Here is a 12933-nt window from a genome sequence, read left to right on the forward strand (position 1 = left end):
CAGCAGTATCCATCATCCCGTCTCAGCGCCGAGGCCAGGATCTGTGATCACAGCCTGCATCGGGAAGCTCTTGAGATCGGGAAACTCAGAGGACACAACGGGAGTGGCCCGATGTTCGAGCAGTTCGGATGGATCCAGTAATGGGACCGCATTTCCTTTGACACCCTAGACTAGGTAGGTGGAAGACCCTGGCGTCCAAGAATCCCCATCATGTGCCCCGTCTTTATCGACAACTTGCACCGTATGGAGTTTTTATCATCACGCTCTTCATCGACGCTCAGGGCTGACCACCCCTTCCCGTTTATTTGACCATTACACCCCCAACCCAAGACCAATGGCACCACAAAAGTCATGAAAGAAGAGTCTTGATCTTGCTGACATAGTAGTCCCTCAATGGGCTGATGATGCCATGTTTGCTTCACACTTTTGGTGAAGAATACCGTGGTGACTTTTATTATTCAGATCGAAGGCGTCTTGGGGTTTTCGCTTATCAGGATAGTGTCTTCAAATGAATGCTAACAGAGAAGAAAAAGATAGTATAAGCGTTATCAAAGTACGAGAGGAGGTTGACGAGAGATCGGTGAGAGTTGCCAATTGTGGATATGCAAAAGTCCGAAGGGAGGAAAGAGAGGCCGATGGAGTCATAGACGTAAGTGCCTAGCTCGAGCCTAGGTAGGTACCTAGGTAGTAACCGAACAAAGTTCGATCCAGAAACCGAAGAGGGTCATGGCCAAGAGGCCAAACATTGAAAAACGTACCGATTCGCGGACAGCACGGAGACAAATAGGAGAAGAAGGAGCAGACGGCGTGAGAATGCAGGCAAATCTGGATGCCGCCAAGACCCATGGAACCCACCAGCGAACTTGGGGAATACTTTCTGATTTCGGATGGCAGTGTACGTAGAATGGGGACAGCGATGCTGACCGATCGCAGCTGCTAAATCATCGAGGGACCCAGATCCGCAGCGATCGCACCAGCGCCGTGGATCGAACCAAGAACGGGACCCACGCGCCAGCACGAACAATTGAAACCGCACCAACCAGCCAGCGGACAGTGCAGATAGGGAAGAAAACCGGCACGTTTTTACTGCAACGTCAACCCTAGTGCTCTAGGGAGTTAGTCACTTCCATCTGTCAAGTTGTCTCTTCGGTTTCGGTTCCTTTCAAGTTGTCCCGTCACCGGCTGTCAAATGCGCGCACCACCACCACCACCACCGGACATACGACACTTGACACCTTGACCACCAACGTTAATCTGCCCGACCCGAGAGGTTGGTGGGGAGGTTGGTTGGTTGGTAGGTAGGTAGGTAGGTAGGTAGATATGTACCTCAAGTACCCAACACCACCCCTTTCACCAGGACCACAATAACGGAACCCATTTTCATGTGTGTTCGGAGAGCTTGCTGATATCGTTGCGCTAAAGACATGTGGTGATGCCTTGATTCTGAGCTTGGTTGTTTAGGTGTTCTCATTCCATCTGCTCCCTTGTAGGCGTCAAGGCCGAACCCCCTTGCTACACTACAAACCTACCTCGTCCCTTTGCGCCAACCGGCCGTGAGGTGACCCACGCTTCTCGCTTGTATGTTGGACAGCCCGAGTTTGGATCGAACAGCAACCAGGTTCTCATCGGGTATATGTACAGTCAATTTACTGTATGGCGATAAAGCGGGCGGGGCACCTTGGGGGTCTTGATGAGCAGAGGGTCCGGTAGGTGGTAGACCTTTAGGCAGAGGCGCATGGGGGGTCATGAAGTTGTGGAAGGACAGAGAAGGAGGGGGGGAGGGGGGCGCCCCAGCCTGGCTCCCTTGGGACCGGGAGAGAACCATGAACAACAACAGGGCGGCCTGGTCTCATGCAACTGTAGGGACATCACATGAATACCGTCGACAAAACGGACCAAACTATCGACACCCCCTCTTTTCCCGGAAAGTCTCAGACTCCTCATCGTGATGGGAATGAGGGGAAATGAGACTTGACAGATTGGGATGATCACCAGCAGGACACGGGAGGCCATAGGACGCCAGGAAGCAGGCAAGCTCGAATCACAGTGATGGCGTTGGCGTCGGCACATCATTGAGGGAAGAGGGAAAAGTCACAACACGAGATTATCGCAACTTCCCCTTTCGGGATGTGCGCGGGTTGCGTCTGTCTCCGGCTACCTTTCGCCCATGTCATGGTCACCTTGCCCTGTTCCCGTGCATTCCGCTCGTTTTTCATCCGTCTGCAACCGCAAACGGGATGGCTCTGATGTGCCAACTTTTCAGGGCAAGACTTTGCTCAACCGGCCGCTTGGTTTCCAATTAGTTCCATGATAACCGGTGACTGCACGACCGCAGAGCAGTTTGAAATCTCGATGTGACACGGTGCACAGTCCCAGCGCTTGGTTACACCGAATAATCAACGGCAAGCCGGGTCTTCGTGAAGGGTTGCCTGTGTTAAGTCAGCATTGGATCTTCCAAAAACTCACTGCTGAGAGTGCGTGTGTGTGTAGTATACTCCGATGCTAAAGACGGCTTGTGTTTGATGCCACTGCATCGCCGGCCAGGCGAATGAGGGTGATGGGGATAAATCGTCCAACGTTGACGAAAACGCAAAGGCGCCAAGAGCGGGAAGTTCCCATGGGCTTCGACGGCCAATATCCACCTCGTTCACACACTCATATCCCTTTTCCGACAGAGACGCCAGCGGCCTGGAAGGGATAGGGAATGGCGGTTGGTTGGTGAGTCCTCATCATGAAGAGGGCTCATCCTCATCTCGCCGCCTGCGTCTTGTCCTGGTCATCAGCCAAGGGGGCACGGGGGGCTTTCGCTACCGCTGAATGGACCTGTCATGATCCGCCCTCCCGGTTCTTGGGCGGTAATCTGTAATCTGTGGGACAGGCGACTCACTCGGCGAGTAAGAGCAAGTCAGCAACCAGGATCGAGGATTCACATTTCACAGCAATTTCCCGTTCGGGCTTCGCAGTGTAAGGGTACCTAAGCTGAGCTGGCTACTAGTAATGCCCGAGCCATGTGTGCATATGTGGAATGGCACTTCAATCAAGAAGGGTCTGGCTTGTTTTGAGGAGAGACAGAAAGAGAACTGTGCCTTTCACGGCCCGTCATCGCTGAAAAAACAAAAGGTTGAGGCTGAAGCTGTGCTGTGTTGCGGGAAGCCTCCCCCCTTGTCCCTGATGTCACACATTGCTGTCGATTGGTCGTCAAAAGATACCCTACAATTGCTGGTCAAGTACCCGGGGGCATGACAGGCTCGGCCGTGCATTTTGGGGCCAGCGAGGGCAGTTCCAGACAGCTTATGCCGTCCTCAGCGTCGCGAATAGAGTCTTACGAATACAGATGCTTCTCGTATACTCGCAGGCTCAGCAGAAACCTATAACATGACGGATACGAGTTGAGATGAATTTCCATTGCTGGGTCGGTTGGATGACTGGTTCGTTTGATTCACTGCCAGTGGACCGAGTTGATTGCAGCGTTACGGTTAGTAAGAGCTGAGGTCGCAAGTATGTATCGATGTACCGCGCTAGCGGTCTTGGCATTCCGAATCTTCCTAAAGTACATGTGCAGTGGCTCGAGCTTCTTCGCCAAATCCCGATTTTCGATGTAACGGAACCACTTCCAGTCTCCACTGCCTCTCCTCCATCGGCCTCCACTCCCGCTTCCACTTGGACCGAAACGGAAACGTCCCAAGTGGAAAGTTCGTTACCTAAATGGTCGAGACGCGTTCCGCTGAGGGCAACACGCGTTTTCCACTCCCAACTTCAACACCGTTCAGTTTCAATTTGTATCCGACATTCACGATCCCCATCACCAAATCACCGACCCGGACAAGGAATACCGTTGCCAGCCGCCGCGACGTCTCGATCGCCGTGTTCGATCATTGTTCGATCTCTGTTCGACGTAGGTCTAGTAGGGCTACACAAGCAACCACAGTCCAAATTGCATGACGGGTACAGGCTCGACAGGTCGTTCAACAGGCTGTTCAACAAAGGTCATTGCATGTTTTAGACTCCCTGATCGCTAAATATCCCGAGACTCTACGGCAATCAAGAACCCCTCTGGTCCTTGTTTTGCTTTCTTCCACCCGCCTTCTACGCCTCAACGGTCCAGCTCTTTATCTGCAAGGCAGCCCAACCGACGCCGGTACACTGCTCACCTGGGGACACACAGTGGCACTGACTGCCAAGCCCCCCCCGGCCAACATTACGCAGCATCATATTCGATTGAAGGGTCTATCGGCACGACAGCGGATCGCCCAGCATAGAGCAAGCTATCACGGACACCTAGCCAGCGGCCACCTATACCCAGCCGAGCCACCTCAATACCTACCGCGCATTCCAGCATCATGCCACCCGGCCGACTTGTTCAGGGTTCGCGCCGCCCTCAGCCAACTGCCTCCGCGTCCACATCAGCCCACAATGGGTCCGACCTGCCCCCCTATGAGCCTCCCTCGCATCCAATGAACGATGCAGGCAGACAGGCCCTGGCCAACCTCACCAACAACAACGCGGAGATGCGCAAGTACGAGGACCATCTTTCCAAATCCGCTACCTACTTGCGAGAGGCCGTCGGCGCCATTAACGATACCCTGTTTGCTCGTAAATCACAGCTGACGGGCAAGATCGAAAAGCGACGTGGCCGTGGTGAATCTGAAAAGGGCGAAGACGAGGCCGAGCTCGAGGAATACGTCAACAAGCTACATGGAGATGTGACCCATTTGACTGATGAGATCGAGGCTGCCTTGCGACAGGTTATTGACTACCGCGCCGAAGTTCAGCGCGAGAAGTTAGTTTTGGGCTCGGTGGCAGACCAGGTACAGAGCGAAAAATCCCGCCGGGAACGCCCCTCACGGAAACGGAAAGCTGCACAGCGGGTCAGCGGCGATAGTGATGAGGAGATGGGTGGTGTCGATGCCGAGCCTGAAGAGGCAGAGGCCGTCGGAGCTAAGGACGAGGCCCCTCTGACCGGCGTGCGCGAGGCACTCCACAAGGCAAGAGATTCCAACGCGAGACAGTACCGTGCCACGAGTGCTTATGACCGTTACGCTTCCAACAACGAGTACATCGCTTTCAAAAAGATGTGGCATGATGCCCAGCACCCCGAAGACCAAGTGCCCCTTCCCGATGCGTCCACTTGGTTTGATAACCAAGGCAGGCCTATTTGGGATGGTGCTCCGGCGGGTGATGAGGACCTCATTATCGAGCGCGAGGTCCAGGACCTCACTTGCAAGTTAACGCTTCGACCCTTGAAGGAGCCATACGCCAACCACAAATGCCCACACGTTTTCGAGAAAACCGCAATAATGGAGTACTTGAGAGGCACTGGGGGCAAAGCACAGTGCCCTGTGTGCACCAAGGTAAGAATAGACGTATTATTTTGTGCAACAAATCTCCAGCTGACATGTCACCACAGGAGCTTCGCATCAAGGACCTGTATCTTGATGAACTCACATTGCGCAAGGTCAAGCGAGCTGCTCGAGCAGCAAGGGAAAGCGAGGACAGGAGCTCCAATGCTGATCCCGACGAACAAATGGATGAAAGCGTCCTCATGGGTGAGAGTACCCAATTACGGTCAGGCCGTGCGAACAACGGGGTGAAACAGGACGATTCTGAGTGAGAAAGGTTGTCTTTTGCATCGAGCTAATGAGGGCGGCCGCTACATAGCGGAGTCTATTCCACCCCTGATCAAACCCCAGCAGGCGAACCACTCCTTCGGCAGTTACCGCGCACTGTTTGTTGTCACCTCAGCAGAGACGTTGCCATGCCTTGCATTTCTATGTTGATCATATTGAAACCAGTCTCGGGTAACCGTTTAGTGTAGGGTGGTTGCTTGAAGAGATAAACCCTCGAAACTCCACATGTATTTGTATGTCCACAGTACCCCTGTCGTGCTTCTAAGGATACACTGCCCGCTGTACCGGAGGAGAAAAAAAAAAAATTGTGCTGCGAAATTCGAGTACCAGGTTACACCAAGTAAAGCTGGATATGCTTTCTGCTAGCAAAAAATGGGTTGGCCGGCCTCTCGACTGTTGAAGGCTAAACAGTGAACACCACTTCTCCAGTGGGTTATGTCCGTTTCAACTCATGCAGGGTTCGATAACGGTTGACGGGCCATAATGTCCGCTAAGTTATCGTATGGGCCGCGGAAAGCGGGTTGCTAGTACCCTGTCGGCGAAGCAATGATGGGGAAGCAGTTGAGAACAGCCCTCGGTAAACTTGGTATGGAACACTGGGTCGTGAACTTGCCGGTAAATGCCAGTGTCATAATGCCCTTGATGGTCAGGCGGGTACCGAAAATTGTTCACAAGTCCTCTCTGGCTCGAATGCAGGCCCGACCCAGGCAGCAGTCCCGCGAGGGGGTCTGTAGGATACAATTGCCGGAGTGGTTCAAAGTTCGGATGGCCCGAGGGGCTAGTGTAGCGGGGAAAAGAGATAGTCAGCATGAAGACATTCTTTTCTCGCAAAACACGATTCTAACAAAATACGACACACCCTTGATGCCCTCTCTTGCCTTGTCTTGCCGTCTTGCCGATGACATGCGAAAAACAGAGAACTTACCTCAAGGAAACTTCCGTTAGAGTCGTCGATTCGTACATGCCCGAACCGATGTAATGGATCGACGGGTGTCCTTGTCGGCTGCTGCTCCCTCGTCTATGGATGGGACTTGATGATGGGGGTGGCGAGACGGTACCATCATCTGATGACTCGGACAACACAGATTTATCGGATTTGGCTGCGAAAGAATCTCTTCGCTTGCGACTCGTATACTTGCGAACCCTCCATCGATCGAAGCGCGACCTGTATGCCCGGATTCTATCACACGATTACGCGTTAGAGACAGACAACGACTATGGTCAAAGCAACGACGAGAAACGACAAACGAGACCCGAACATCCCAAACGAGCAAACGCCGCCGACCACCATCGAAATGTAACGCGAAACACGATAGACATCTTGAACGCAGGAAGAAATACCTACGAAGCTCTAAACCGATACCGTTCCTCCATGAACTTCTTTACCTCATGAAGAGGCTTGTTGTTGTCCTTGTACTCCCGGATGATGATATGTCTGTGGTCTTCCCATTGCTTCGTCATCTTGTCTTTGCTCTTGTTCAAGGCTGTTTAAGTTGTTGACAGTCGAGATTCACGATTAGTGCGGAGAGCGCTAACAGGGCCAACAACGAGAACAAGGCCGTCGGCGCTGAGATTGTTGAATGGTAGCTGACGAGTGTCTATGCCTGCCATGCGGTTGAGGAAAGCCAGAATATCAAGATGGTGGTTGCAGGATTTGCAACCACGATGATGGGTTAAGAGGTAAGTGATATGTTCGGAATCCAAGTCACAATGCAAAGCAATGCTTGAGAAGTTAAGGAGATGGAAATAGAATGGTTTGGGACAGCAAACATCATGAAGGGCGGTCATTGTCTTGGGTCTATATAGGACCAACCCCAAGACACGAGTTTGTATATCGGTGTCATGATGCCAAGTCACCTTCTTCCTATGACCAGAAGAGGATGTCAGATTATCGATCGGATACCTTTCAGCCATGACTGTTTTCACAGCACATGGTGCCCGGCATGCAGACGGCTATGAAGCCATGACTTCCACTCGAGGTTGTCTTGCGACTGACCGACCACTGGGGAGAGGGGGCGGTGATGAGCGCACAAGGCTATCAATGGAAGAGACATCCAGCCCTATCTACTCCCTGCCTAGCTTGCCATACCTGAACTGCGGGGAGAAATGTTTGGGAAAGCTTGATGGACACTCATGAGCACGTACCGTGCCTCTGGCAATCAAGAGTCGACCGAAAACCAACCATACTGGGCGAGAGACAAGCTCAACAAAAGAGTATCAGCCATTGACGGGCCTCGAAAATTGGTGGGACACGCTGCACACCGCGATACGCACCATCGGTAACCGGGAGTGGTTCCGAATCGGCCGTGTGCCTGGTCACGACTGGGTGAGGTGGGTGAGTACAGTTAGGCAGACAGCTAGGCAGCCTTCTCCGCCTCGGCAAGTACCAAAACGTGGACGAGAAGGCAGGCTGGGCAGGCAGGCAATGTTAGATGACGGACAGATGAAAGCAACGATAACTACCTCTATGCACAATTAAGGCGATAAGCTTGTAGGTAGTTATGCAAGAGGGAAGAAATCTACCAAGTGAGGAATTGAGGCTTCGAGTGATACCTACTCTGCGCGGCGAAGGTAGGATAGTCCTACGTACGACGTATATCGTGAGAGCCTGGTTAGAATGGCATGCAACAGCCGCGCCTTCTGTCTTTGATACATGTGTTTCAGTTCAACCGTTTCGCTACTAGACTCTAACATTGTCGCGAATACGGCATGGGAAAGTGCAACGAAATGAGACTGTAATGAACTAGGAAGGTTTCATCCGAAGGTATCAACTGCTCAATGTTAGTCCCACGCTATTAGTTAGGCAGGAAGCAGGCGAACTGGAACTAGAGGTATATGTAGGAAGAGCCGGTCGAGACGCATTTTCGGAAGCAGGAGGATGATTGATGTTCTTCCTCATGTAAACGGGTAGGTGCCACTCACACACAATTATCACACATCAATCAATGGCAAAGGCATGAGGGGAAAGTGTCGCCGGTGAAGGCTCTTTCCCCACGATTGGGCAAGGCTTCTTGGCATGCCAGCAAATTACATCCTGACGACACAGCCTCACCGAGCCTCCTTGATGGCACCTTCCCGCTTCCCGCTTTCCCTCATGCATCAATTCCCACACGTGAAATCAGAATTTTGCATCATTTCCCCATCCCAAACGTTCTCGGATCGGCAGCCATCGAGCACTCCGCCCTCCTCATCCTCCACGCAACCCCGAGCCTCATCTCCTCTTCCTTCCTTTCGTCCACGGTCTCGACGGGTGTTCTCCCCCTCTCATCCCGTTCTCCCTAATATCACCGAGTGCTGCCAACCAATTCTTGTCCATGCGGCTGCTCTGTCTGCCTAGTATTCAGCCCGAACGCTATCTTGCTTGCTTCCTTCCCCACGTCCCACATGCGCAAGTACACACATAACCCGTTATCGATCATCTCGTTCTTATCACTCCTACGTCTGTCTGTGTTGTCTGCTTCTATTTGATTCGTGGTTTGGATGTTGGAAGCCCGTGGTTCATTGGTCACACAGGGACCGGGACTCCATTTGGTGTGCGTGGTCTAAATTAAGAAATGCGCAAGGCAGCAACAGGAACCTGTGTCAGGAACAGAGCTTAAAGTGGTTTAGAACTTGGACCGATGGACTGGTGCAGTTACCACAGTAAGCAGATAAACATCGGATGCGATTGTTGAAGTCTTTCCGTGATTGGCCTGTCTGATTGACTATGAGATTGATAGATACGTCGAATTGTATGTATCCTAAATCCCACGCAGCTTACCTAGAATAGCAGGTTTGAAGGTCGAACCAACCACCATTTCACCCAGGCTGTGTCGAGGTCCAACTCTACCTGTAGAGGCAGGACTTTGCCTGAGGTGGTGTCAAGACTCGGTAAGGTATGGCTTGCCATGAGGAAGTGACCGAGAGACTGAAGTTAGCAGGACCACCTACTCGCCTAGCTTCGAGAGAGAAGAACGAGCAGATAAGACAAGCTGACTAACAACCTGATGCAAATCATTTGTTTTAGATGGCACTATAACAACAAGAGTCTTCAATAAGGCTCTCCGAACACTTAATTACCACTCACATCCAGGCTCGCTAAAGACCACGGTGCAACATTCCGAGTTAACCTCACGGCAGCGAAGGCGAAGACGCCGATTTCTCGGTGAAACCAAGCTTGCTGTCGACAACCCAAGAGTGAGCAAATTGCATCTGCTACAGTATTATTGTGCGGCGCATGTCGCACGGTTGCCGTTACAATGACCCCTGAAGAAGAAAAAAAAAAAAAAAAACCCTGAAAGCGAGGGTGCTTGTAGTTTCGCGGCCGACATGGGATGCTACACATGCAGTATTATGGCGGCCCTTCGTGGAAGGACTTGCAAAGGAGGGCTTCTTTCGAATATGGCACTTTCCCGTTTTCTCACGCTCTTTGGCAGATTTGTCCTCCTTAAACTGTCTTGAACAAAGTGCTCTTATTCTGCCATCCATGAGGGTCTTATACCGAAGCAGTACATCCGCATAGACGCTGCCACGCACAGGTGGTTTAGATGAGTCAGGCAGGAAAACAATAACCGCGCTCATTGAACTAATCCCAAGCTAACAAGAGGGACAGACAGAAAATGACACCATCTGCATCTCAAATGTCACTAGCTTCGACTCCAATATTTTGCCCAATTCCATTGGGTACCACTTCGACGTCCCAACCCACGAGCTGGGCGCTATTTAAATACGAAGAGAGGCAACTATGAGGGCCAGGCTTAATCTAGTCGGGAATTCCCTCAGCCATTTGGGGCTGTGATGTCGTGGACAAATATTGTCCTGGGGCTATTGAACTGTACGGGCGGGCAAGGGCTCTGAGGGGTGCATCTGTTCTCCTTTGTCGCTCTTTTCCATTCGTTCTGTTCCTATCTGTTGCAAAAGCAACACCAATGTCCAGCATATAACTGAACATGTTGAACTATATTCGCGAAATCCTTTTTATCTCCTCCATTCTTCTTTATGCCTATTTGGTGCAAATACGGTGCTGGAGTCACCGAGGGACGATCATTCGCTGTACTTACTTCGCGGTCGATATGTTCGCTTTGAGAATAGAGATATGGGCATTTGACGGAGACTTCACTTCTGTGAAAGAAGACGCAGCAACCAGAAAAAACATATCATGTAGGCTTCATCGTGTTCTAGTGGGTTATTGGTGAGACCCACCGAATTTCGCAGACATTTGCAGATGGTGAATATCCTTCACACATGCAGATACAACTTTGAAAAAGCATTTGATCATGGCGTCGTTATCTATATCTACAAAAAATACCTTCCTTATTATATCATATGTTTACACTTTTAAGCAACGCCTGAGTGTCCCCTTCTTGTCCAGGCCACAAGCATACCTATTATACAAACCTACCACCCTATACCCTATGTAGATCCCCATCAATGGGGCGGATATAACGGCCTTTCATAACGCCATCTGACCGAACTCGCCTGGTATAGAAATCATTTGGTGCCAGTCTATGATCTTGAGAGATCGATGTGGATAAGACATGTTCTTTACATTGTGTTAGCCCGCTGCCCGCTTTTTCTTCGTACCTGGATTTAGATGGGGCGCTTGTGTACCTCTGGCTGGCCCATCGCTGCCCAATGGTGAAGTTGAACTAGAAGCACAAGCACCATCGTTAGACCTTTGATACCTTGCAATGAGAAACAGTGAAGAGAAAGGAGGTGAAGATTGCGCTGAGGGTGGAGAAGGTGCAAAGACATGGTAGACAAGGCAAAGATGATGAAGAGGGGAAGAACTTGGGGGTTTCACATAGACCAGTCTCGCAAAAACAATTTCCACCCCATCCAAATACCGGTCGCTCCTTCACGATGGAGGTGCACGACACTGGAGAGGGGAGAAGGAACAAAAGGAAGCCTATCTTATCAATCGGCAGGTCAAGTCGGCATGCACGTGATACCCTTGGTCGTCGGTACCCACGGCATCCTTTTTCATTTCCCAGTCTCCCATCCTCTCCTTCTAATTCAACATTGTCTCCGCATTATATAGATTTGCAGTTCTTGCATCCTTCAAGCTCCAGCGCAGCGTCCCATCTCTAGATTCTATCGGTACTAGGTAGTCTTGCCATCCCGTCGGTATTCCCACTCGCCGCACAAATTCTAATCTTTCCAATTCCCCTTCATCTCTTCACCTCCCTCTCACTTCCCCCTTTTCACCTCTCCTCCTTCACCTCACCAACCAACTCCCATCCAATTCACCCTCCTCTCCCCCCTCTTTCACACCCAACTCCCTCACTCTCCACCCCTTCCTCGCCAAACTGTGCCTGGCAACCTCACAATCAAAGTGGATATCAGCAATCAACGCCTCCAGCCCGCTGTAATCCTTCTCGTTACGGATGAACCCCGTAATCAAAAGCCTCATGCCCACCCCGTAGAAATCAGCCGCGAACTCTCCCAAAACGTGCACCTCGGCCGAGCGCACCGTGTTCTTGTAGAAGGGGTTGTAGCCTATGGACATGACCATGGGGTAAATCTGCCACTGGCCGGTTTGTTGGTCGACGAGCTTTGCTTGTTGGGCTGATTCAATTCCCCCTTCTTGTTGTTGTTGTTGTTGATTTTGTTGCTGCTGCTGCTGCTGAACAGGCTCCATCATCACCGGCTCGGAAGTAGGAGGTTTCTGGTACAAGACTGAGTTGGGATGCGAAGCGGGCAACTTGAGCGATGCCCAGCCGAAATAGATGCCCGAGTCGATGTTCTTGATCCAGGTGTTTTCGTCGTCGACGGGCAGGTTGGCGGTCGGGATGCCGAGCTCTTTGGAGCCACGGCCAAAGCCGGAAATGACTTCGCCCTCCATGCGGAAGGGGAAGGGGGCCTCGGGCCCGGTGGGAGGCCCAATTAGGAGCGGGCGGTTGTCTGGGTTCGGGAGGGACATGTTTGGTGGTGTCTGGTTGGTGATGGATGAATGTTGACGGGGGAAGAGAGGTTGTGAGATGAAATCCAGAAGTTGAGTTGGGTGGTGATGAGATGACTCGATAAGTATATCCCAAGATAGTCTGGCGAATGATCGGTGGATTTTCGGATCGTTGTTGTCTGAAACCCCCGTCCGACTGATGATGACACAATGCTGTTGGCGTGTGAATGCGGCGCAGTTTTCGAATCACAAGCTCTCTCCTAATCCTCAAAGGTCCAAGTCCAAGGCATGTCAACAAATGCATGTGGGGATAGATGGAATCCGCCAGACTGTCATCGCCGCCGGGCGCTGACAATTGGTGGGGCAGTGGGGCAAACGCCGTGCAACTCCGTAAATATCCCGGGGTAGCGGCACCGTAGTGGTGTC

General features: G+C 51.7%; 3 protein-coding genes across 3 annotated transcripts; 1 reads left to right on the top strand and 2 right to left on the bottom strand.

The window, feature by feature from the left end:
• The first annotated feature begins 4141 nt into the window (after positions 1-4141).
• Positions 4142-5892, top strand: B0T23DRAFT_141802 (zinc-finger of the MIZ type in Nse subunit-domain-containing protein). Its single transcript, XM_062832371.1, has 2 exons — positions 4142-5351; positions 5408-5892. Exons 1-2 carry the CDS (start codon positions 4341-4343, stop codon positions 5609-5611), a joined length of 1215 nt encoding a protein of 404 aa, XP_062692887.1. The 5' UTR covers positions 4142-4340; the 3' UTR covers positions 5612-5892.
• Positions 5857-7313, bottom strand: B0T23DRAFT_141821 (Clr5 domain-containing protein). The gene is made up of 3 exons (XM_062832372.1): positions 6973-7313; positions 6553-6807; positions 5857-6405 (listed from the first exon to the last, which is right to left on the bottom strand). Exons 1-3 carry the CDS (start codon positions 7086-7088, stop codon positions 6123-6125), a joined length of 654 nt encoding a protein of 217 aa, XP_062692888.1. The 5' UTR covers positions 7089-7313; the 3' UTR covers positions 5857-6122.
• Positions 7314-11735: 4422 nt separating this feature from the next.
• On the bottom strand, positions 11736-12662 carry B0T23DRAFT_141932 (uncharacterized protein). Its single transcript, XM_062832373.1, has one exon. It carries the CDS (start codon positions 12526-12528, stop codon positions 11824-11826), a length of 705 nt encoding a protein of 234 aa, XP_062692889.1. The 5' UTR covers positions 12529-12662; the 3' UTR covers positions 11736-11823.
• Positions 12663-12933: the final 271 nt, after the last annotated feature.

The sequence above is a fragment of the Neurospora hispaniola genome (assembly GCF_033458365.1).
Source record: "Neurospora hispaniola strain FGSC 10403 chromosome Unknown B0T23scaffold_4, whole genome shotgun sequence".
Classification (NCBI taxonomy): Eukaryota; Fungi; Ascomycota; class Sordariomycetes; order Sordariales; family Sordariaceae; genus Neurospora; species Neurospora hispaniola.